The sequence below is a fragment of the Leishmania mexicana genome, chromosome 16 (assembly GCF_000234665.1).
Source record: "Leishmania mexicana MHOM/GT/2001/U1103 complete genome, chromosome 16".
NCBI classification, from domain to species: Eukaryota; Euglenozoa; class Kinetoplastea; order Trypanosomatida; family Trypanosomatidae; genus Leishmania; species Leishmania mexicana.
The window spans coordinates 309,769-331,553 of record NC_018320.1 but is presented as its reverse complement, the minus strand read 5'-3'; the positions used below and the strand labels follow the sequence as shown (position 1 = coordinate 331,553).

Sequence of the window (21,785 nt, the reverse complement as noted above, 5' to 3'; positions counted from 1 at the left end):
GAGCACGACATTCGCTGAAGGTGTTAAGTTGAAAATAACAAACAAAAACAGGAATTAATTAACCGAGTTTTCTGCTGACTTTCTGTCAAAGCTAGAGAAAAGAATACTCACATAGTCTATGATTTTGGTAACTAGAGGATAAACGATTTCCCCACTGGAAGTGGGTTGCCTCGTGACTCATGACGAAAAGTGTACTCGATACCTAGTTTTCACTGCAACGAGACACCTGTGTCTTTTCGCACCATCGCATCTCCAACCGTGTTCTTGGGAGGTACTCTCTCGAAAAATCGTTACTCTCTTTATCGATTACTGTCGCGTGTCTTCCCCTCTTCATTGTCTACGTCGAGCATATTCGGCATTGCAGCATTTACTGCCTGTGGACCAGCGATTTTTTCAACGAGGAGACTCATTCCAACACACCCTGCTCACTTAAGCAAAAAAAAAAACATAGTGGCATTCACAATGGGCTGTAACGCTACCAAGGCTGCCGGCAAGTCCGGCGAGGGCAAGACCGCCGCTGAGCGCAAGGTTGCGTGGGAGAAAATTTGTCAGAACCTGCCTCGCCAGAGGACGCCTGAGGACAAGGAACGCCGCAGCGATCTTTTCAAGAAGTTTTCCCAGAACGACACGGAAAAGCTCACGATGGAGGAAGTCTATCAAGGCTGTGTACGTATCCTCCAGCTCGATGAGTTCACGACGCGCCTGCACGACATTGTGAAGCGTGCCTTCAACAAGGCAAAGAGCATGGCGAACACCGCCGGCGACTGCCAGGGCGACGACGAGTTTGTCGAATTTCTTGAGTTTCGGCTGATGCTGTGCTACATATACGACTACTTCAAGCTCACCGTTATGTTTGACGAGATCGACACCTCCGGCAACATGCTGGTGGACGCGAAGGAGCTCAAGGCCGCCGTGCCGAAGATCGGTGAGTGGGGCCTTGTCATTGAGGATCCAGACACAGTCTTCAAGCAAATCGACGACAACGGCTCCGGCCAGGTGTCCTTTAACGAGTTCGCTTCGTGGGCGACTGCCCGCAAGCTTGATGCTGACGAGGAGGCTAACGACTCTGAGTAGCACCTGTTACTGCTGTCGTGTGCTCTTGAACACACGCACACACACACGCGCACGCAAACGAAATCAGAAGCAAAAGATAAAGCAGGCTCTGAGACTGCCGAGAAGTGGGATGGTATCGACGTGAAGCGCCTATGCGTCTACAACTTGGTTGTCTCATTGACGCCGCTTTGTTGTTTTTACATGTAAGCTTCTCCGAGATTTTCTTTGCACTGCTTCTGGTGCGTTTCCCAATGTATTGCGGCTCTTTTCCTTTCTTTCTTTGAAATCGATTCTGGAGTTTTGTTTTGTTTCCCTTTTCTCATTCAGAATCACTGCGCTTTAGAGTGGTTTCTAAAGACAAAAGGATGAAATAGCAGAAGGGGCGAAAGGTTACATGCGTGCTTGACCCTGAGTCGCAACGCAAGAGAAGGCATGCCTTGACTGTATCCACTATATGAAAAGATAAGAAAAAGGATCCTTTTTTCTCTTGGTCTAAGCTGATTTACAGTGCTGACGTTAGTGGCTTGATATGGGGTTGAGGTGCTCGCGCTTTTTAATTCCTTTTCCCGCACCTTTTCCCAGTGCAACATGCACCCCCAGCGTGTAGAGCCTCATTGCTTCATATGTAGTTTAGAATCTGGAAATTATTTTGGAGATACCTGGAAAAAGGCAAACCGACTATTTCCCCATTTTATCCACTCCCGTTCGGCGTGAAGGAAGAGAGTTCATATTTTTTTTCGCCGATTCCTTTCTGAAAGATTCGGTTGGGCGTGGACAATCTTGCGATACATCAGTTTCTCTTCTAGTCGCCTCACTCAATCACTTGCTCTTGTGTTTGACATTTTCGCCCCTCTTTCCGTCTAAAATAGGAAAGAAGCCACGGACTTAACTCCGCGCTCACTTCTCTGGCTTCATTCGAAAAAAAAACCGAGTATACTTCCAAGTCTCCTACATCATCTTTGGTAACGTGCGACATGAAAAATATTAAAATCGCGAAAATTCTAGGGATGCGATTCCTGCAGCTATTCCGCTCACGAAGACCGCTGAGGACAAGGAACGCCAGATGGGATTGTCCAAGAAGTTCTCTCAGAACGATGCTGGGAAGTTCTCAATGGAAGTTGCGTATGCTGGCTGCGTGAATGAGATACACCTGGTCAAGTTCACGACGCGCCTGCACGACATTGTGAAGCGTGCCTTCAACAAGGCAAAGAGCATGGCGAACACCGCCGGCGACTGCCAGGGCGACGACGAGTTTGTCGAATTTCTTGAGTTTCGGCTGATGCTGTGCTACATATACGACTACTTCAAGCTCACCGTTATGTTTGACGAGATCGACACCTCCGGCAACATGCTGGTGGACGCGAAGGAGCTCAAGGCCGCCGTGCCGAAGATCGGTGAGTGGGGCCTTGTCATTGAGGATCCAGACACAGTCTTCAAGCAAATCGACGACAACGGCTCCGGCCAGGTGTCCTTTAACGAGTTCGCTTCGTGGGCGACTGCCCGCAAGCTTGATGCTGAGGATTATCTGTACGAGGGGAAGAAGTAGACTTCTTTACACTCTGCAAACTCATAACTGTGGACCGCGATGAAACGAACTTGTCTTTTAATCTATTTTCCGTAGCTTTCCCCTTTTACAACCTGAGCGAAACATCGACTTCTTCCCTTGCGTATTTTCCTCTCGCCCCCCAATGCAGTACTTAAAAATCATAACGTATTCTCGTGTTGCAAGTGGAGTCTGCGAACGAGTGGAGGCCATATCTCGTGTCAACCCTGCAAAGAAGTATGTTGCACTGCGCGCCTTTCATTGTTCTCTGTCCTTTGTGGTCTTTTTTTTGTGCTCCCTTTTTCTGGTGCCTTTGTGGTGTGCGTTGGTGTGTTGCGACCCAGTTTCATCGTGGCATTCCTGGGTGACAACTGAAGCGAAAGGTTTAAGAGGTGTGCACATACTTCCTTTCCTTGGGTGACTTCGATCTTTTTTTCTTTTCCATGATTTGCTTGCCGAAATGTGGATGAAAGCTTTTCGCCAAGTCAGGCGATGCGCGTCGTCACTGCAGAGCGAGTCCGTGATCTTGCACTCACTAATCTAGGGATTGTATGTACGATCTTTTCGTTTTTTTTTGATGTTTTCCTTCTCCACTTAATGTGGTTTTATTTCTCTTTCTTCTGTTCGGCGTTGAATACCTGAGCCTCTGCAAAACAACAAAAATAAAAGTACAACTACGAGAGACTTCTCATAGGCAAATGTGAGAACCCTGGATCTGAGTTTTGCATTTCGTATGGTGTTCTGTCGCTCTTCTTCATGCATCGAAAAGCACTTCGGGATTCTTCAGAGGTACAGCTGCGGGACCTGAGATGCAGAGGGTCACGCAGGTACACTCATGCATCAACATAGCTTCACTGCCGCGGAAGCGCAACAACAAATCAAGTATGTTCTGCGACTATTTTTTTGTGGAATGCGATATGCTTTTCTCGGTCTCCCTTCGTCCATCGAAAATATACTGTCAATCCTTTGTTTCTTGTGCTCCCTTGTGGGTACACCATGCTGACTCATTGGCGGAGGGAAGACGCATGTGTCACGGTGCTACCCTGGCTGACTGAACGAGCACTTCCACCGTCCGCACCCGTTATCTCCTTCGTCGGGCATTTGAAGGTGTGGTCAAACATCCCTTTCCTTTTTTCTATTGACGGGCACACGCGCACGCACAGGGACATCGGAGTTATAACTCTCGCTGCACGACGCAGGGCGAACGCAAAAGCCCCCCATTTTCTTCTCATCCTTGCTATTTTCAGCGATGGGGTGCACCTCCTCCACCCTTTCGTTTCGTGATGTGTACATCGACCTCCAACAACGCTGGGGTCTGGACCCGAAGTTGTACGGGGTATTGGAGCCGGACGGTGTTCGTGAAAGATCGAGTGTTTTTGCGTCGTGCGCGAGCAGCACAGCGCGGGAGGCGTCCCAGGAACTCCTCTTGGGAGACGGGTGCCTTTTCGGGTGCGATTCACTTCTAGTCGAACGGACGCCTCTCTTGAAGCATCCCTTATTCCATGGTGAGGGAAAGGGCACGCTACATCCGTACAACGCAGTCCTCTTTCGGCGGTTGCTGTCCGCCGTGCCCGCAGAGCATGCTCGCCATGCCGCAACAGAGGTGTTCAGTGCCGTCCGAGACGGGGGTTTCATCGCTCGGTGGGACTACCGAGTGTGGATGATGGCGTGTTGCGAGTTCTACCATGTGCTGGCGATACTGCAGGAGCAAAAAGCACTCCCTAAAGAAACAAAGTCGTTAATGAAGGCGCTTACGCGGTCTTCGGAGCATGGTGCGTTGCTCCAACAAAGTGCAGAGGGAACGATGGTGTCCCAAGATGCGCTGGAGAAAGTGTGGAGGGAGGGATCGGCAGTTCAAATCACCACGTCCACGCTCGGGGCACCCGTTATGAAGCAGCTCTGCTCTGAAATGCCCTCCGTCCTAGCATGTGCCCAAAATGATGCAAGGTCGAGCGCAGCGAGCACAGGCGGTGACTCTCTAGCGCCACGGTTCATCGCTTTAGCGAAAGAGTACGAAAAGCGAGTGATGTCGATGATGGGGCAGCAGAGCAGTAATCCTCTGCGCAGCTGTGACAACGCCTCTGCAGCTTCGAGCGTCCCACTTCTGGTGTTCGCGGAGTGGGCTGCGATGGAGTGTGCGCTCTCTTTCTGCGGTCAGGAAGAGGACTTTGCTTCATACGGCGTCGCCCCGCTGCCGCTCTCCGTACCAGTACAGCACAAGAGCAACGTACAACAGGAGTGGCGCGCGCGACTGCTTCATCTGAGTGAGGTCAAGTCCGAGCTGGCGAAACTGGAGCCGCCCACTCATATCTCTGAAACCTACAAGCAGCTACTGGCGAAAGCGGAAGGTCTGGAAAGGGAGGTGGAGGAGCAGGTCGCGAGGTGGCGCCGCGGTCGAGAGGTGCTGACGGCCGAGGATGCCGAGGATCTTTGCTGGCATCTGTTGGAGATATGGGACTCTCTGCCGAATCGGACCGTGCACCGGATTTTGTCCCTCAAGGCGTTTGACCGCGCTGCTGGAGCTGACGGCACTATTGCGACTACTGGCCAGCTGTGCCAGTACTTGAGGGATTACCTGACACTCCACGATTTGTATCGAGACGTCCTCTTCCACCAGCTGAAAGGGGCGGAGGTGGAGGGGTTGGACGACGGGTTAGGTTTGCCAAGGCGTATTGACTTTGACACCTTCCGCGCTGCATTAGTCGCAGCACAGGCGAGACATGACGTCGACCTCAATCCTCTCCTGGGTGCTGCCGCGGGGTGTGGCCCGGTGACACAGGGATTGGTTCTGGATGTTATGCGTCAGCTTTTCGACTCGGTTGCCGATAATGACACTGAGGATGGCGTGAAAGGTGTCAGCTTCGATGCACTTTGCGCGATGGTGCTGGAAAACCTAGTGCGGGGGCGCCACGTATCCCCATTCCTGCGCTCTATCGATGAGCTCCGTCGTGCGATTGGCATGGATGAGGAGAAGCGGCAGCGCGGCTTCACGGCGTCCTTCCTCCGCGAGGTCTCCGCCCTCGATCAAGACGATTTTTCTGCATGCAGTCCACTGTTGGCCACTAAGGCGCTGGAGGCAGCGGCGGAGCTGCCTCAGTACACCAATCACAGCGCCCGGGTGGCTGCGATGGCAGTGCGGTATGCCTCTCTTGACCCTCGTCACTGGTCCGCTCTTTCTGCTAGTGACGATGTCGAGTCGGCGGCGCTGACGAGGTGGCTAAATCGGTTACGTTCCGAGTCACTTGATTGTCTCTCGCCAACGGAGGACCCGGCGGACATGGAGTTTGCTGTGCACACGCTTTTCTGCGTCGCCGCTGCGCAGCGTGGGCTTGAGGATACCGCGTCAGGGGCGGAAAAGTCGCTGAATTCTGACGTCTGCTTCGACGGTGTTCAGTTCAGCGTGACGCGGCCGCCGATGACCACCGACGTAACTCAGTCTCATTTTGTCCGCGCTGTGGCGGCGATTTGCCAGTACCTGGAGTGCCCGGCGGAGGTGTTGCTGAACAACGCACAGGCCCTTTTGCTCCCGGCGACCAGTGCGGCGGATGTGCTCATTACTCAGGCGGTGAACCCCACATTTACCATTGAGAGCGCCTTCCACTCTTTCCAGAGTGTGTCGCACTCGACGGGCGACTGGCACGGGTGCGACGGCGAAGTCGAAGAGGACAATGCTCAGGTCAGGACGCAGACAGCTAGGGTGCGCCACATTCTTTTTGTTATGGTGTTCAACTACACGCGTCAGCACTGCTTCAGGTACTGGAAGACCCACACGCGGTACGATGATGACCTCGGCGCTGCGTTGTCAGCCGCAAAGGACGACAGTGACGCTGACTACCCGACGTGGGACGGCGAGAGCGAGCTCCTGGCCCTCAGCCGCGCGATGCCACTGCGCAGTCTCGCCGGCTGTTATCGAGTCTTTGCTCAGTTGACCGACCAGGAAGCACAACCCAGTGGACCGGTGGAAATTGAAAGGGGTAGGCAGGCGGTCTTTCTCCATGCATTTTATGAGCAGTACATGCCCTTCTTTCAACGGCTTCACCTAGATGAGGACCACGTGGCTGCGGTGGGCGCGCGCGCGCTTCAGTTCATCGCAAGCCAAAGTGGTCGCTGCAACTGCGACAGGGGCGACCTGGGAATCGCCCGCCGCGACTTCAGCTCCTTCTTGCAGTTTGTCCTGGGATACTTGTTGGTGGAAACAGCGTACAAATCGACCCTGCAAGCCACCTCTGAGGCGAGGGGTGTCGCTCAGGATGGGCCTGTGGAGGTGCTCCTCTCCGAGCAAGACTTCCGGGGCCTACTGGCGTGCTTTGGCCGCTTTACGAAAGGAGGTGTTTCGGCCATTCCCACCATTGAAGAGGCGCACCTATGGCTGCAGTCCCATCACGTCGACACCACATACCAGGGGTGCATCTCGCTGCAAAACGTGTTACTCTGGTACAGCTCCCATCGTGCGGAGCATTATGCACTAGAGTCCTTGTACGACTGGTGGGTAGAGTCGTACGCGCAGCGGATCCCCTTCACGATGTCAGCAGAGCACCGCCGCGAGCGGAAGTCTGCGATGCGGGAAATTCTCCGCGTAAAGCAGCATCGCGAAGGCTTGTCAGAGTCGTACCCAGTCGAGGTTTCCGAGGACGAAGACGGGTACCTTCCGGTCGAAACCACCTCTTCCGTGCTGGAGCGTCGCTGGAGCGTTGACGAAATAACTACCCGCGTCTTCGGCACGGACGGAAAACCAACAACTGAGGCAACACCACCTGGGGACGGCGGAGAGGCGCAAGCATGTTCCCTTTCTTCGGCCGTGCCGCTGTGGTTGGAAAGCTGTGAGTGCGGATGTAACGCGGTGCTTCATCCCACATGCCCCGAGTCACGCAAGGTACACCGCGGTGATTTCCGTTTCCTCTTGCAGTACGTGCACCACTTTGTCTCAGCGTACGTCAGCCTGAACTACACCCTCACGCTGCTAGAGGCTTCTTCGGGCGCCGTGTCTTCCGAGGGCAGTGAGCACAGAAGCCCCGGCGCCCCAGCAGCGAATCCAGCAGAGATGACAGAGCTGCTGTCGGAGAGTCTTCTCCGCCTCCTTCCTTTGACCACCGTGCCCGTAGAGCTGTTGAGCATGCTATCCAGTGTGACGGCCGACTTGTGGAATGATATGGAGACAACAGGCGTCGTGGTGGAGGGGACCTACCGACGTTGTGCACACTCCATTGCAGCTCTCCTCGTGGGCCGCTCGCACCTCATCGCCTTTCGTGCCCGCAAGTCATACCTGGACGGCATCGGGGGCCAGGACCTCCGCGAGACGTTCACCGCCGAAGACGCCATTGCCGGCGCGCTGGGCGACTACGATGTAAATGCAAAACTGTCCTACTGGGAGCGCCTTCGCATCTTGCTGCCCTTCGGCCCGTCGCTGCAGCGTCGTCAGCGGCGTCGCGAGCTCTTTATGTGCATGGACCACCACCGACGTGGGTACCTGACCATGTCCGACATCGCGCGCGGGCTCATGGACATGGCTCAGCTGCAGTCCTTCCGCGCAGACTTTACCCCAGCGCTACTGCGCGCTTTCAGAGCGACCAAGGGCGTGGCGGGGGAACGTCAGAATGTAGTGTATCTCACTCAGCACACGGAGGAGCAGGTGCTCATGCCTTGGGAACTCAATGCCTTCCTGGAATACCTGTATCGGTACCTCCAGGTCTACTTCATGTTTGATGTGCTGACGTGCGGTGGCCATGTTCACCCGGAAACCCTCCACGTCGTGCAGAAGCAGCAGCAGTGTGGCACAGCTGACCGAGATGAGTGCAGGCCAAACGGAGAGTCTGTTGGGGCCAGGACGAACAAACCGGCGGATGATTCCGCAGAAGCGGCGGTGGTTGGGGACGGCGCCACAGCAGCGCCACACACTCGGAGCGCTGCGGTTGCCCTCTATGAAGCATCCATGCAACCATATCAAATCACGCTGGAGGCGGCCCCAATGAAGAAGGAGGTGTCGCTGGCTCAGTTCCGAACGGGACGTCAGCTTCTCTGTCGATGGGGCGCACATGTCGAAAATCCCGTGGAGGTGTTTGAGCATGTCAACCGGCAGTGCCGCGAAGAGGGAAAGCTGCTCTTCAACGGGTTTGCCACCTGGGCGTCCGAGCAGGATCTCCAGCCCGAAGGGAACGGCTACGGGTTTGACGACTCTATCGACGCGATAGCCATTATGGAGGAGGAGTACGCCTCTCAGTGATCCTGGCGTATGTACACTAGAGATCTTTTACGTGTGTGGCGCTAATCGCAGCTGCCCCTGTGGTTGGCACGGGGACGCGGCTGTACTTTCAGTGAAGAAGGAAGAATTTCTCCCTCGATTTGAGACCTTTTCCCACTGACCACCACTTCGAGGCGTAAGGGCTGTGACTGCCGTTTTCTTCGTTTCCTTTCGTACGTATAGGGTGCATGTGCTTGTGCGCGCGTGTGTTTGTGTTTTGTACAGCTGCATCTACACAGCGCGGTCGTGTGCCCCTATATGGGTATGTTTTCCCTTGCGTCTCTACTTCTCCCAGAAGGCGCGCACTTCTTTTCTTTTTCCTCATCTTGTGCCATGTACAGTTTTACTTTTTCTTCCACTCAGCTCTGTGTGTCGTTTGCGCGCTACAGTGTCTCTCGGTCTACACGTGTTCACTTGTCGGCCTCGCGCGAGCACTGCTTTGCGGGACGATGGCTCACCTGCGCTCCCTGACTGCTTTTCTGTCCGCCATCACAAGCGGAGACACCGCATACCTGAAAACAGCAAGAAAGTAACGAAACGGAAAACGTAAGGGCATACCCCGAGTAGAGAAGTGGTGGTGGTGGGGACCACTACCGGTATTGTGAAGCTGCAGTCTTAGATCACCCAGCGTTGTGGAATGAGCAGCTGGACTGCCTTCTGCTTGCTCTCTTTCCACCAGCGTGGCTAGCCGCTACTGCTAAGGCACTACAAGAGCACTAGCGGTGCAGGAGAGTCGCACACACGCACCCACGCACCCACGCCTCCGAGCACAAGACAGAAGTGCTGCACGGAGCTCAGGCAGACTTCATGTTTCAAGAGGACGATTCATTTCACTGCTTTCCACACTGCGCGCTGTCGCCGCTCTCTCTTTCTTTTGTGTCTTTCTGTTTCACAGTGCACTTTAGCCTCCGTAACCAGGTACGTCATCGCAGCGGCGTGGGATCGCATGCGCACTCATGTCGGAGGAGATGCTTGCAGAATCATTGCCGCTCTTCCGGGCTGCAGGTCATCGCAGGGGTGACGTGATCCCTGCGGCGGCGCCGCGCCGGTACCCTTTCATTGTAGCCGTCGGCTCCTCGTGCTGTGTGCAACGGGCGGCGGATGACACCACCTCCCCCTTCATTAGTGCACTGGCGCCGTCGGCCTGCCAGAAGAGTAAGAAGTCCTCAGCACCGTCTGGACATCGACACCTCTTCTCCGCCAGATCGGTGGGGCCGCGGCGCCTCAGCGAGCAACGTAGCGGTGGATGCCGGCGGTTGTCATGGAGCACACAATTGTCACAGCTGCTTTCCGAGGAGCAGATTACCCGCTGGAGGCTACGGTGCGAGGAGCAGGAAGAGCGGGTGGAGATTGCGCTGGCAAAGCCGTCGTGCTGGGTGCTGCTCCCTCACGTTGATGTGACAGCTGCACGCTCTGGACGTGGACAAGGCGACGAGCGCCTGGGCTGCGGTGCGTGGGCTCGACCACAATTATCGCTGTCGGAACTCGTTTGCGCCACGGCCAATGAAGCCCATTCGTTGCGCGCTGACCGGAGGCGGATCAAGACGAAGAAGCACTGCTCCTCCGGGCGTAGCGGAGGTCTTCGAGGGCACCCGACTTCAGAGATCCAAAACACAGCGTCCGCCCCTGCGCCATTGTATGTGCGCGACAGCGAGCTGCTGCGCGCGTTGCATAGGGCAGAGGCACGTATCAAACAGCTGGAGGCCGGCACCGTGTCGCAGGCTTCAGGGCCATGGGATAAGGAGAACAGCATGAACGCTTCCTTGCCCACGATGGCGAAGCCGCAAGCGTCGGCCTGCCCTGGCACAACCCAACCTTTTTTACCTCTATCACCGCGGCTGGAAACCTTGTAGAAGCCCCCGATCCTCTCCTCCTCTTGTTCAGTTTTTCTCATTTTTATCATCGGTCTCTGGTCACTCCTGGCGTGTGCGTGTGTGCGTGTGTCACTCTATCGTCATTCTCTTCCTCCTCGACGGTGATTCCGAAGAGCAGAGACACCACTGCCTAGTGTGACGTCTAGCGAAGGGGTCACTACTACGGGAAAGACGCGATGTGTTCATATAAATGGAGCAACGAGAGTGTGGTCACACATACGAAGACCCTCCCAATGTACAGCTGCTTATCTCTCCCTCGTCCTGTTTTCTGTGTGTGTGTGTTTTCCCCCTATCCTTTTTCTTTACTGCCGCTGTGGCGCTTCAGCTGGCAGGCGTTTTTCGTTTTTGTTTTGTATGGCTCGCTTGTCTCGGTGCTCATTCGCACACATGACGGCGGTTTTACCCCGAGGGGGGGGGCCAACACCCATCGCCCCCCCCTCCTCCCCTTCCCTCAGAAGGTAAGCGGTGTGTTGTGCGTTTGGATGCAGGGATGCGCTGGGTCGAGGGCAACAGGTGCTCCTCGGTGTTTTTCACAGGGACGCTGTTCATTGCTTCTCCCTTTTCATTCTTCCCACCGGCGCGGAGCGGGCGAGGGAGGAGCGCGAGAGACGCTTATCCGTTTCTCCTCCCCGGCGCTGAAGCCATCAGCTCGCACCGCAGCCTTAGAGTCCGAACAGAAGGAAAACCGAAAACTTTTTTTTGCTTTGTGAAACAAGATGGCCACCTCTGTGGTAGTGCTCGTTGTGCCTTCGACCGGTGAGCGACCGCCTCCCCACCCTAAAGAAGAAGAATGCACAGCAATACCGCCCCCCTCCTCTTCCTCCACCCCCCGCACATACATACAAATTCGTTTTCCTCTCTTTTCTCCCTCCCTCCCTCTCTCTCTCGCTCGCTCGCTTTCTCTCTCTCTAACGTCACCACACCATCGCCTCTTCCACCCATCGGCAACGCACCGAACGTGCCCTCTTCCCTTTGTTGCCTCGTCTCTGATCGCGTATGGACATCTCACGTGCGCAGTCACCGCCTTTCTCTTCGCTGGCTGTCCGCAGCTTATCCCACCTGCACGAGCGCCGCCACTCAAAGGAATGAAGATCAAGAAGAAGGATCTGCGCAAGCGTGAGGCGCAGCTGCCGATCAACTACCCAGATCCCGATGTCCTTCCGGACTCACTGCCGGGGGGCGTCATCGACATCGAGGCGGAGATGGTGCAGGTGGAGATTCTGTGCAAGCGTCTGGCTCACAACGAGGTGGCGGTGCGTGATGCCGTTCTGGCCGAGGTGCCGCACTATCTGGAGCGACTCACCGAGGCCATGGCGGAGATGGAGAAAACTTACGAGGCTGAGATTGCAGAGGTGCGGGGCTACTTCAAGGCGCATCCGAAAACCCCGAACCCGTACCGCTATGAGAACCTTCCGCTCGCGCTGCAGCAGTTCCGGGAGAAGGTGGCCGAACAGGAGCGCGAGGACCGCCGGCGCGTGGCCATGCGCGAGCTCCGTCATCGGCAGGCGCAGGAGCGGCGTGACAAGGAGCTCTATGGCCGCTACGACAGGCCTGCAGGCGACTCCACAGCGGACAATGATGACGATGCGGAAGCTGGTCTGAACGTCGGGCCGAAGCCGGTGCACGTTTATCAAGGCGAGAACGTGCACCGCGAGCGCTATCAGACTTGGATGGAGGCGTGGTGTGATCTGGAGCTTGTGCTACTGAAACTATGCCGCGGCATCCACTACTGCCTGTGGCACTCTGACAAGCCGCTCGTACAACTCGCCTGCGCGCAGAAGATCGCGGACCTTCTTCATGCCCCGCAGACGACGCGCTGCAAGGTGCTCTTTTACGGCTGTCTCTTCCGGGTGCTGGCGCGCGAGTGGCCCACTATTGACCGGTACCGCATGGACAAGTACCTGGCCCTCGTGCGTCGTATGGTGTTCGCGTACGTGAAGTTTGTGAAGGATGTGCATGACGGCGATGGGGCGGCTCCTTCAGCCGGTGCTTCTCCCGCGAAGCGAGAGGGCGACGGCGCCGGTGCGCTGGGCTCGCCAACCGAGAGGAGCATGAAGACCTCTAAGCGCAGCCGCGACGGCGAGGCCAGTGTGGCGGAGCCGGATGATGACATCGCCGCTCTTAGCGCGCTGTGGAAGACAGCCGCCGGTGTCCCTCAGGCCGTTTTGCACAAGTGCATCGGCACCGCCACGGCAACCGCAAGCGTAGTGGGCGAAATCTTCTACATCCTGCAGCGTCAGATCTTCCCGTCTAGCACGAGCGTCGGCCTGACAATGCACATCTGCGATGTGGCGTTTGACGAGCTTGTCAGAGCAGAGCTGGGCACCAACCTCTTCCTCGCCATGTCCGCCGGCATCCCCCTCTACGCCATGAGCCAAGGCAACTACGTGGAGAAGCGAGTGCTGGATAGCTTTTTCCCCCCGCTGGCCGGCGGAGTGTACGCGCAGCGCAGGGCAGAGCAGCTAGCGCAGGCGATGACGGCCAAGGCAACGGGGACTCAGAAGCGCGCTAGCAAGCGGAACGGGAACGGAGGCACCACAGCTTCGCCGGAGGCTATTGAGGCGTTGGCCGCGGAGCAGGCGGCTGCTGAGGCTCGCACCGTGATGCAGGAGATTGCGTTTTTCTGCCGAAAGTATGCCGTGGCCCGCGGTGTGGCGCATGAGGTGCGTCCAATGTTCTCCGAGGCAGAGCTCATCATGCGACAGTCGGCGGATCCTGAGTCCTTCCAACCGCTGACGCACACGGCTCAGCGTCGGCGCATCGAACGGGAGCTGAAGGAGGTGGATGGCACGCGTGAAAAGGTTCGTAGCGAGCTCCAGGCGCGGCGTGAAATGAAGAAGCAGGACCGCCACGCAGCACTCAAGGCGAAGGTCAAGGCACGCGAGGCGGCTATTGTGGCGGAGAAGGGCGATAAGGCTGCGGGCGTGAGCAAAGCGGTGCTGCGGAAGAAAATCATCGCCGAGGAAATGCGGGCGAAGAGAAAGCCGGTGCACAATACGAAGCGCAAGAAGGCTTATCACCTGACGAGGCAGGATCTGTACGGCGACGACGACGCAGGGTAACAGTGACTAAGTCGCTTGCAGTGTACCGCGTACATCTCTCTAGTTTCCTTCCTCCGTACTTGGGTCGCGACACACGTGCGTCGAGGCGTAATCGAACGTGATGGCGTTATCTGTGGTGGTGATGGTGGCCGTGCTTGAGACTGCCGTGAGCGTTTTGATGAACATGCCTCTGCCCCCCAATCCCATCTGAACATGCTCTTCACAATACCGGGTGGGAAAGAGGAGCGCAAACGGACGAAGAGATGGCGACTTCGGCTTTTGCCCTTGACCTTGCTCTTTCCTCCTCCCCCTCCCGCTCCCTCTCTCCCTCTTGGAAGGACGCGTGTTGCCGGAGTGGCGTCTTTCCTTGGTTTCTCCTTTTTTTTACTTTTGTGTGTTTCGGGTTTTTCTCTGGTTGGGTAATCGAATAACGCGGATCTAATCTCCCACCGCCACCACCGCCGCCGCCACGGGAAAGTAAGACAGGACAACAACAGCGTACAAACAACAAAAGGGGCGGGACCCAAACAAGGCTCTCGCAGAAGCGGAAGGGGAAGGGGGGGGGGAGACCACAGAGCGGGTGCAAGAAAGAAGTACGCTGTGGTTTTTGGTTTGCGGTCATTCTATTTGTGTGCGCCAGCGTTAGGATCTACTCTGTGCGCCGTTCGCTTGTCGTATTCTAGCGCTCCCGGGTAGCACGCCAGCTCACCAGCGCGCGTGTGGACACAGCATATGCTTCAGCTCGACACGTGCGTGTGACGGCGCTTCTTCTTCGGCCCAGCTCTTGGGATGAGGGTGGGCATGGAGGCGTTGCTGGTGGCCACGCGAATGCGCATTGGCCACACACGAACACGCACACACGCGCGCACGTCTCCGGTTATCTGCTATCATGACTTCTCTTCAGTTTTTCTACTTTTCTGCTCCTCCCGGTTTTTCCTTTCCACCGCGCTTCGTGTCGTGCCTCTGCAACGCTTATCGTCTTTCGCACAAGCACACAACTGTTTCATTGTCCTATCGCGTGCAAAACACGAGTGCGAACACCACACACCACGCGCTTCACGGGGGTGTTTGGCGTGCTAGTACACTCACGCACATCCATACAAGCGCATGCACGTGAGCACTGCAGGGATGTGCAGCTGTCGTGGATCCCACCAGTAGTGAGCGTGTCGATCCACAGCGTAGAAGACGGGGGAAGCAACAAAGGCGAGAAAAAAACTAAAAGCAGAAGAACCGCACGACACACATGGTGTGATGATGGCATGACTTGAAGAGCGAATGCTGCCGACTAACTCTCCTGCTCTCCTTCCTCGGCCAGCGAGTGAGCGTGCATCCGCCCCCCCTCGGAAATAATTAACACACAGATACGCACAAGTCCATCAGCACCACATCCCATTGGTCCGTCTCCGCTGCATGCCTCTCGCACGCGATAGGAAGTATGTCAGAGGGGCGTATTCCTTGTGCGGGTGTGGTCTTGATGGCGCAGAGGGGGCCCAGCTTCCGTTGAGTTGCGATGGGCTGGGCCTGGAAAAGCAGCCGTGCATGAGCCTGCTCATGCACGGTCAAGCCTCGCGCCGCCTCACGTTTGCAGGGCTTCAGACGGATGACGCCGGCTACCGGTGGCATCTCATGGACACCGAGGACCAGGAAAACGGCGGATGCCTCACGCATATCGAGAATTTCATTGCGAATGATGCAGTCATCAGGCAAATGTGGGAGGGGGTGCAGGTGCCGGAGGAGTGCGTCCGTCGCCTCGAGGGCCCGGGCCACAGCATCTCCCTCGGAGGGACTCTCAGCAGATCGGTGGAAACCGCCAGCGCCCGCTGCCGGGACGAGCGGACGATGGGCCCCGTGGTCCTGATGTGTTTAACGGCGAGCAGAAGCATGAGACGGTGAGATGGTACAAAGAGAGCGCGGGCTCGCAGGACAGCAGGAAGACGGGGTGTCACCACGGGCACGCGATGGGGGCACGGCCCCACCGACAGTGTGTAGGTTCAGCAGAGCACCGCGCGGTGCGCGGCGCATGTGAGGCGCCTTTTCTTTTTATTGTCTTCTCTGCTGGAGCTGCGGCTCCCCGTCATTTGGATGGCGCCTCTGCCATCGCTGCTGTCCTCACAGGCGATCTTCACACAGCCATGCAGCCAACGCGGCGGCACGTCACTCCGTGACTCGCCATCCATACCTAATCCACGGCCCGTTGCATAAAATCTGGCGAGAACCCCACAGACGAGGCGAGCCGTGATCCTGCACACCAAGCGCGAAGGAGCGCAACTGGCGGCACGGTGAGGTGTGACATGTAACTGGAGGTACGGGTGGCTCCGCACTCTCGTCCGTGCACACAGGCACAGGCGTATAGGCGTACCGATGCGCTTGTATGAAGAGACGCGCTCTGCTCCTGCCGGTATGGCTCTCTCGGTGTAAGCGGCACGACTCGCACACATGGCCTCGGGTGTACCTCGCTCTCCCGCCTCTTCTCTCTTTCTCTCTCTTTCTCACACACGCTGGCGAAGGTAAAGGAAGTATTAATACACGCAGACGCAGAAACACACGTTGTGTGTGCACCCCCATACGAACGCCGGAGCTGCGCGCTTTCACTCCGTGCCCTCTGTGATTCTATCTCTTGTGCCGCTTGCGTGCGCAGACGACTTTCTCGCCTCTTCTGTCTGCACGCCTCTTCTCTCTGTCTCTCTCAAACATTTTTCGCTGTGCGATAGCTGCTGTTATCTTTTCCGCACCCTGTCTCGGCGCCCAATATCACCACAGGTGTTCCTCGCATCGTGACCAACGGTCTCTCTCGCTCTCCCCCCGCCCCCTTTTTTCTTACCTGTTTCCGTGGCTGCTTTCTCTCGAATCCTCTCCGCATCCCACCAGATCGTGTTGGGGGTGGGGTGGGCCCTTCGTTGTGTACTCGCGGTTTTCCTTTTTTTTGTGTGTGTGTTTCGCGGCGGCTGTACAGCCTGTGTGTGTGTGTGTGCCATCCTCCTCTTTTTCGCGCTCCTCGTTTATTCGTTGTCTCGCCTCACTACACCCGTCCTCCTTTGTTTGGTGGTTCTCTTTTCTGTTTTTATCCCCCTTCCCCCTTCCCCCCTCCGGTCGGCGTCGTCTCTCTCTCCCACCTCTCCTTTTTTTTGTTTTCCTTGTTGTTGCCAGAAGACAGCGCACTCACACCGACGCAGAAAAAGGCAGCGAGTTCCGGTCCTTGGCTCTTTCTTCGATGATTGTGGCCCATGTCGTCTTCTACGGGCGACCACGGCGAGTCCTACCAGCGGCCCAGCGAGCGCAACGAGTTGGCGTCGTCTAGGGAGAATGGCGAAAATGCCGCGTACGGCTGGCGGTCAGAGATCCTGAACGCGTGCACAGACGTTTCAGCGGTACAGAGTCCGTACCAACTTAACGCGCAGACGCCTCCTCCGTTCGCGCCGGCGCCGGTGAGCCAACCCGCTTCACAATCTGCCGCGACGCAGCAGCGTAATGAGGGCACTCCTCTGCAGTCAGAGACTCTCCCAAAGTACGGCTCATCGTTAAGGGTTCACACCTCCACCTTTCCCTTGGGCTTCTCCTCCGTCACGCCAAGCCTCGGTTCAGGTGAGCTCTCATCGTCCCCTTTTTCACACCGGCACTCCGATACTTACGAGAGACCGCTGCCGCCCGAGGCCCTCGGCGCTCGGCAACTTGTCGACTATATCTTCACTCCCCACTCCCCTGGGCGTCCCCACAGCTCCCTGTCACCGCCGTCCGTCGTGCCCCGGCCCTCCCCGCGTGAGATCGGCTGGCCGATGCCGCTGCTTGCTGAGCCGGTGAACCCAATCTCGGGGCGGCGGCTTGTCTTCTTTGGCAAGGGCCAGCAACCCCGGTTTGTATTGGCGGAGAAAAAGAACCGCTTTATTGCGGTGGTGTTCAAGCCAATCCTACCCACCGCAGCTGCGGCCGTCGTTAGCGCTGCACCTGAGCTCGCGGACACTAGCACCGCCACTGGCTACACGTCCTACGGTACGGTGCTGGGCTACTCCGACGACAACGCGCAGATCGTGTGGCACGACCGGTCGGAGCGGTTTGCCAGCTACGTTTCACTCTCCAGCATTCAGTCTATTCACCGCGCTTCCGCCATGCAGTGCAGGCACTGCGGGTTTGTGCTGCTCAAGCAGGAGCTGCGAGAGCACATGAGCACACACAAGAAAGGCTCCGGGGTCGAGTACGGGGTCTTCACGGACGATGAGTCGCTCGGCATGCTGTGCGGTGATTCGGGGCTCATGCAGAATCTGGCCTCGCCGCGCCGGCTGGGTGAGGGCGCGCAGGGCGTTGTAGACCTGATGGAGGTGGTGCAGCCAACAACGGAGGAGGTCGCGGAGGCTGGCCCATCGAGTGCGGCGTACCGCTTCGTCAGCGAGCATCTCTCTCACGAGAGTCGACTGCAAAAGGTGGTGCTGAAGTCGATGCGTTTTAGCAGCGAGGCGAAGGCCCTGGATGAGTACCAGAAGTCCGTCCGCTTCATGACGGTGATGAAGCATCCTCACCTCGTCGAGTACCTAGCCGTGCAGCTGAAGCCGGATCGACGCACGGTGTGCATCTGCATGCCCTATTATCAAGAAGGCGACGTGGGGGCAATGATCCGCAACTTCCGCGGTGACCGCTTTGACGAGAGCTTCATCTGCTCCATTGCACTCCAGCTTTCTCTCGCCCTTGCCTTTCTGCACGAGCGCAACCCGCCGATCGTCCACGGTGACCTGAAGATGGAGAACGCCATGTTTTACAACAACAAACAGCAGATTGTTCTGACGGACTTGGACGCCAGTCGCGAGGTGCTGGGTGGGTACCAAGAAGCGGTGCAGTCGTCCGTGGGAACCACCGCGTACATGGCCCCAGAGACGCTGAAGGTAGAGAGGCTCATGCCGTCGTCGGATATGTGGAGCCTGGGTGTGTTTCTTTACGTCCTCACCGTGCTTCCAGACTTTCCGATGATCCTGAACCCCAACACCCAAAACCTCGACCTGCTCAACGCGGACTGCTGGGCCACAGAGGAGGACCTTCGCGCGATGGAGTCCTACTCCAGCGCCCTGAACGACGGCCGCTCCAATGTGCCGTCCGTGAACGCCGGCAGCGGGAACTGCGGTATTACCTTGGGGGAGTGTGTGCGAGCAAACGTCACACGCAAGGGGTACTCCATCGATCTTGCGCAGCTTGTTGTGGACTTACTCTCTTACAATCCACTGAAGCGGCCCACGGCGGAAGTGGTGGGGCGTCGTCTGACGGAGATCATGACGGACTACCTGCTCGAATTTTAGTCTTCCAGCGGTTCGACCGGTGGATCTTTGCGCGTACGGTCGGGTGAGAGTATGAATGCTGAGCCCGCGCACATCGTGCGTCACGTTGCGCACTTTACATGGGACGTACAGATGCGCACTCTCTCTCCCACACACATCCGCAGATGGTTTTCTTTTTTCGTCTCTGTGTGTGTGTGTATTCTGCGCAGGGGTTTTGAGGGCTACATGTCATCGCCCTCAGGTGTGTGCGCGTGTGTGCGTGTCGACCTCTCGGTCAGTCCTTTGGGTCGTGGGCCGCCAAAGGTGGGGGGTTTTGCCGTCTTCCTCTTCGTTCTTCTCGTGACGCACGACGGTGTCTCTCTCTGTTTGGTCCCAATCGTTTCTTTTGGTGGGCTCACTCTTCCCCCTCCCTCTCGCGTCTTTGCGCATGGTGCGACAGTGACCTCCCTCACGCCCCGTCCCTCCCTCCCCTCCTTCTTCCCGCATCTCCTCTCATCCGATGCGGTCAGTGCGGGGAGGGGTTTGGAGGTGCGCGGTGGAGTGGGAAGGGCAGTGTTGTCTCCGCTGTCACGGTGTGTCTGCCTTGCATAGCTTTCCCATCCCCCTTTTTCTTCGTTGGTCGTTGTCTTCGTTGGTTCTTTCGTACCGCCCCTGTCGTGCGCTGTTTGCGCACTCCTTCCGTTTTTCTCGTGTTGTCCAGTGTCCTTCTCCGCTCTCCACCCCCTCCCCCTTCGTTTTGGTGTTGCTTCCCAGCCTCGGACTTGCGCGTACGAGTGAGACGCTGGATACACCCCCACCCACCCACACACACACACCCTCACACACACACACACACACACGCTGTAGCGAGCGCCTTGTGGGGTTGCAGGGGCTTCCATGTGAGGCGCTGGGAAGGTTTGCACTGCGAAACCGGCAGCACTGCAATTTTCTCGTTTCGCCCCGCGTTTGAGCTCTTCATGCTGGTCGCTCTCCCTCTTACGCGTGAGGCGCGGATGAAGAGGGGGTGGGTGGGTGCGAAGGCGGGCGAGCGGCGACGACACTGGTGCGTCTGCGCAGAGTGTCGTCGTTGTTGCAGTGCCTGACACGACCCCGTGGCGGGGTTGAAGGCATGGCATGGGTACAAAGCGGCGCGAAAGATGCCGTTGCACAGCAAAGTGCTCGACTACGTCGCTCCAGGTTGTGCCCTGCCTTTCCCTCCCCACAGAGTATTGCGCATCCAACTCTTTCCCTTTTGCATTCCTTCTCTTTTTTTTTCCTCCGCTTTGTGCGGGCCTCCTGCGTGCGTGTATGTGTGTGGGCGTGGGTGGTGCACATATTGCTCGGGGTATTTTGACGTGAAGCACACGAAAGCGCAGCCGTCGCCGCGCACTTCACCTCACCGCCTCACCTACGTAGACAGCTGCCCAATACCTCGGACAATGCCTGTGATTAATACGCCGTTTTTTATGGAGCTGCGTCCTGGGGAGGAGCTCAAGGTTGCCCAGGCGCCGTCGGCTGCCCTGTCGACGAGCTCTTCCGCGGCTTCTGCGCCCACCACGAATGCGTTCGCGAAGAATGACTTTCATGCCATGGTGAGCGACGTCGCCTTCGTGGAGGAGGAGGACATGGATGACAAGGGCGCGGCCACCGCGGCCGCCACGACGTCCAACCCGCATCACAAGCACAGCGTTATTCGCGTCACCCTGCTTGCACGCGTGCAGCCGCCACCGCAGGGCTCTTCGACCGAGCACTTTTTGAAGACGGTGACACTGGCAAGTTGCAACTTTAGCAGTGGCCCCTCCCCCAATGGCGATACATCCAACGCTGCGTCTTGGACGCACCAAGGCAAGGCGAGAGGGTTGCCGTCGTCGCTTCCCTGTACCGTGACGCGAGTGGAGAGCACGGTTCAGTTTCGCTCGCCACTGTTCTTTCACTCGAGCGGGGGCATCCAGTCCTTGTCGGTCGTTGCTGAGGACATGGCCACCACGGCCGGGTCCTCGGGTAGCAGCGGGTCTGTGAAGCGCTACCAAGGTCCACGCCGATTCGGGGTGCGGCTGCACGGTGTCCAGCAGACATGCCTGACCAAGGAGCAAGTGCTGATGCTGGCGCAGCAGTAAGGAGCGCGCCTTTGCAGGGCAGCTCAGCTGCCTGTGTCTGGGGCTGCGGGCCTCTTCGCACCCGCCACAGAGGGACCCAACACATGTGAAACGTGTGTGCTGACACGTGTGTCTGTGAGGGGGGCGGTGCGCGGACACTACTGCATCAGGACACGCATGAGGAAGTTCGTATTTTGCATATTTTTTTTTGTGAGCGCTTAACTCGACACGGCACATCCAACGCATAATGATGATGAACACACACACACACACACACACACACACACACACACACACGGACACAGCCATGGGTCGCGCACGCAAGGGGCGCCGGAAAACGTGCCCACTGCATCGTCTTGCCCGCGTGGCAAGTCAAGAGCGCAGGAAAGAGAGTCGGGTGGAAGTTCCGATCTATCTCTACTCTCAGCAGCGGAGGCGCCTCTCTCGAGCTGCACTGCGAAGGAAGCGGGCGGGCGTGTCTGGCGAGTTCGTTGCGGGGCAGCGCAAAGAGGACAGGGGAGGGGCCTAACGCGCTTTTCTTTTGCTTTGGCCGAGGGCTCTGGCGGACAGTTCACGAGGGCACGCGCTCCGATGCCGGCCTCCGCCACTGCTCCACCCGTCCTCTGGCTCCCTTACCGTCCCACCTTTCTCCCCGTAGCCGCTCTCCTCAGATGCTTGTGTATGTGGGCGCGTGCGGTAAAAA

The 21,785-nt window shown here is 57.3% G+C and overlaps 7 protein-coding genes and 1 pseudogene across 7 annotated transcripts, besides 1 other annotated feature; all 8 read left to right on the top strand.

Annotated features, from left to right (window-relative positions):
* Positions 1 to 462: 462 nt before the first annotated feature.
* Positions 463 to 1,074, top strand: LMXM_16_0920 (putative flagellar calcium-binding protein; the record flags this gene model as incomplete). The annotated part of the gene is made up of 1 exon (XM_003873729.1): positions 463 to 1,074. The coding sequence occupies one exon, from the start codon at positions 463 to 465 to the stop codon at positions 1,072 to 1,074; it is 612 nt and encodes a 203-aa protein (XP_003873778.1).
* A 1,042-nt stretch (positions 1,075 to 2,116) lies between these two features.
* Positions 2,117 to 2,599, top strand: LMXM_16_0910 (putative flagellar calcium-binding protein; the record flags this gene model as incomplete). The annotated part of the gene is made up of 1 exon (XM_003873728.1): positions 2,117 to 2,599. One exon carries the CDS (start codon positions 2,117 to 2,119, stop codon positions 2,597 to 2,599), a length of 483 nt encoding a protein of 160 aa, XP_003873777.1.
* A 1,246-nt stretch (positions 2,600 to 3,845) lies between these two features.
* LMXM_16_0900 (conserved hypothetical protein) lies at positions 3,846 to 8,816 on the top strand (the record flags this gene model as incomplete). Its single annotated transcript, XM_003873727.1, has 1 exon — positions 3,846 to 8,816. The coding sequence occupies one exon, from the start codon at positions 3,846 to 3,848 to the stop codon at positions 8,814 to 8,816; it is 4,971 nt and encodes a 1,656-aa protein (XP_003873776.1).
* A 974-nt stretch (positions 8,817 to 9,790) lies between these two features.
* Positions 9,791 to 10,687, top strand: LMXM_16_0895 (conserved hypothetical protein; the record flags this gene model as incomplete). Its single annotated transcript, XM_003873726.1, has 1 exon — positions 9,791 to 10,687. The coding sequence occupies one exon, from the start codon at positions 9,791 to 9,793 to the stop codon at positions 10,685 to 10,687; it is 897 nt and encodes a 298-aa protein (XP_003873775.1).
* A 1,106-nt stretch (positions 10,688 to 11,793) lies between these two features.
* Positions 11,794 to 13,770, top strand: LMXM_16_0890 (conserved hypothetical protein; the record flags this gene model as incomplete). The annotated part of the gene is made up of 1 exon (XM_003873725.1): positions 11,794 to 13,770. One exon carries the CDS (start codon positions 11,794 to 11,796, stop codon positions 13,768 to 13,770), a length of 1,977 nt encoding a protein of 658 aa, XP_003873774.1.
* A 1,389-nt stretch (positions 13,771 to 15,159) lies between these two features.
* LMXM_16_0880 lies at positions 15,160 to 15,914 on the top strand (annotated as a pseudogene).
* Positions 15,160 to 15,914: a sequence feature.
* A 1,059-nt stretch (positions 15,915 to 16,973) lies between these two features.
* Positions 16,974 to 19,028, top strand: LMXM_16_0870 (putative protein kinase; the record flags this gene model as incomplete). Its single annotated transcript, XM_003873724.1, has 1 exon — positions 16,974 to 19,028. The coding sequence occupies one exon, from the start codon at positions 16,974 to 16,976 to the stop codon at positions 19,026 to 19,028; it is 2,055 nt and encodes a 684-aa protein (XP_003873773.1).
* A 1,115-nt stretch (positions 19,029 to 20,143) lies between these two features.
* LMXM_16_0860 (conserved hypothetical protein) lies at positions 20,144 to 21,103 on the top strand (the record flags this gene model as incomplete). Its single annotated transcript, XM_003873723.1, has 1 exon — positions 20,144 to 21,103. The coding sequence occupies one exon, from the start codon at positions 20,144 to 20,146 to the stop codon at positions 21,101 to 21,103; it is 960 nt and encodes a 319-aa protein (XP_003873772.1).
* Positions 21,104 to 21,785: the final 682 nt, after the last annotated feature.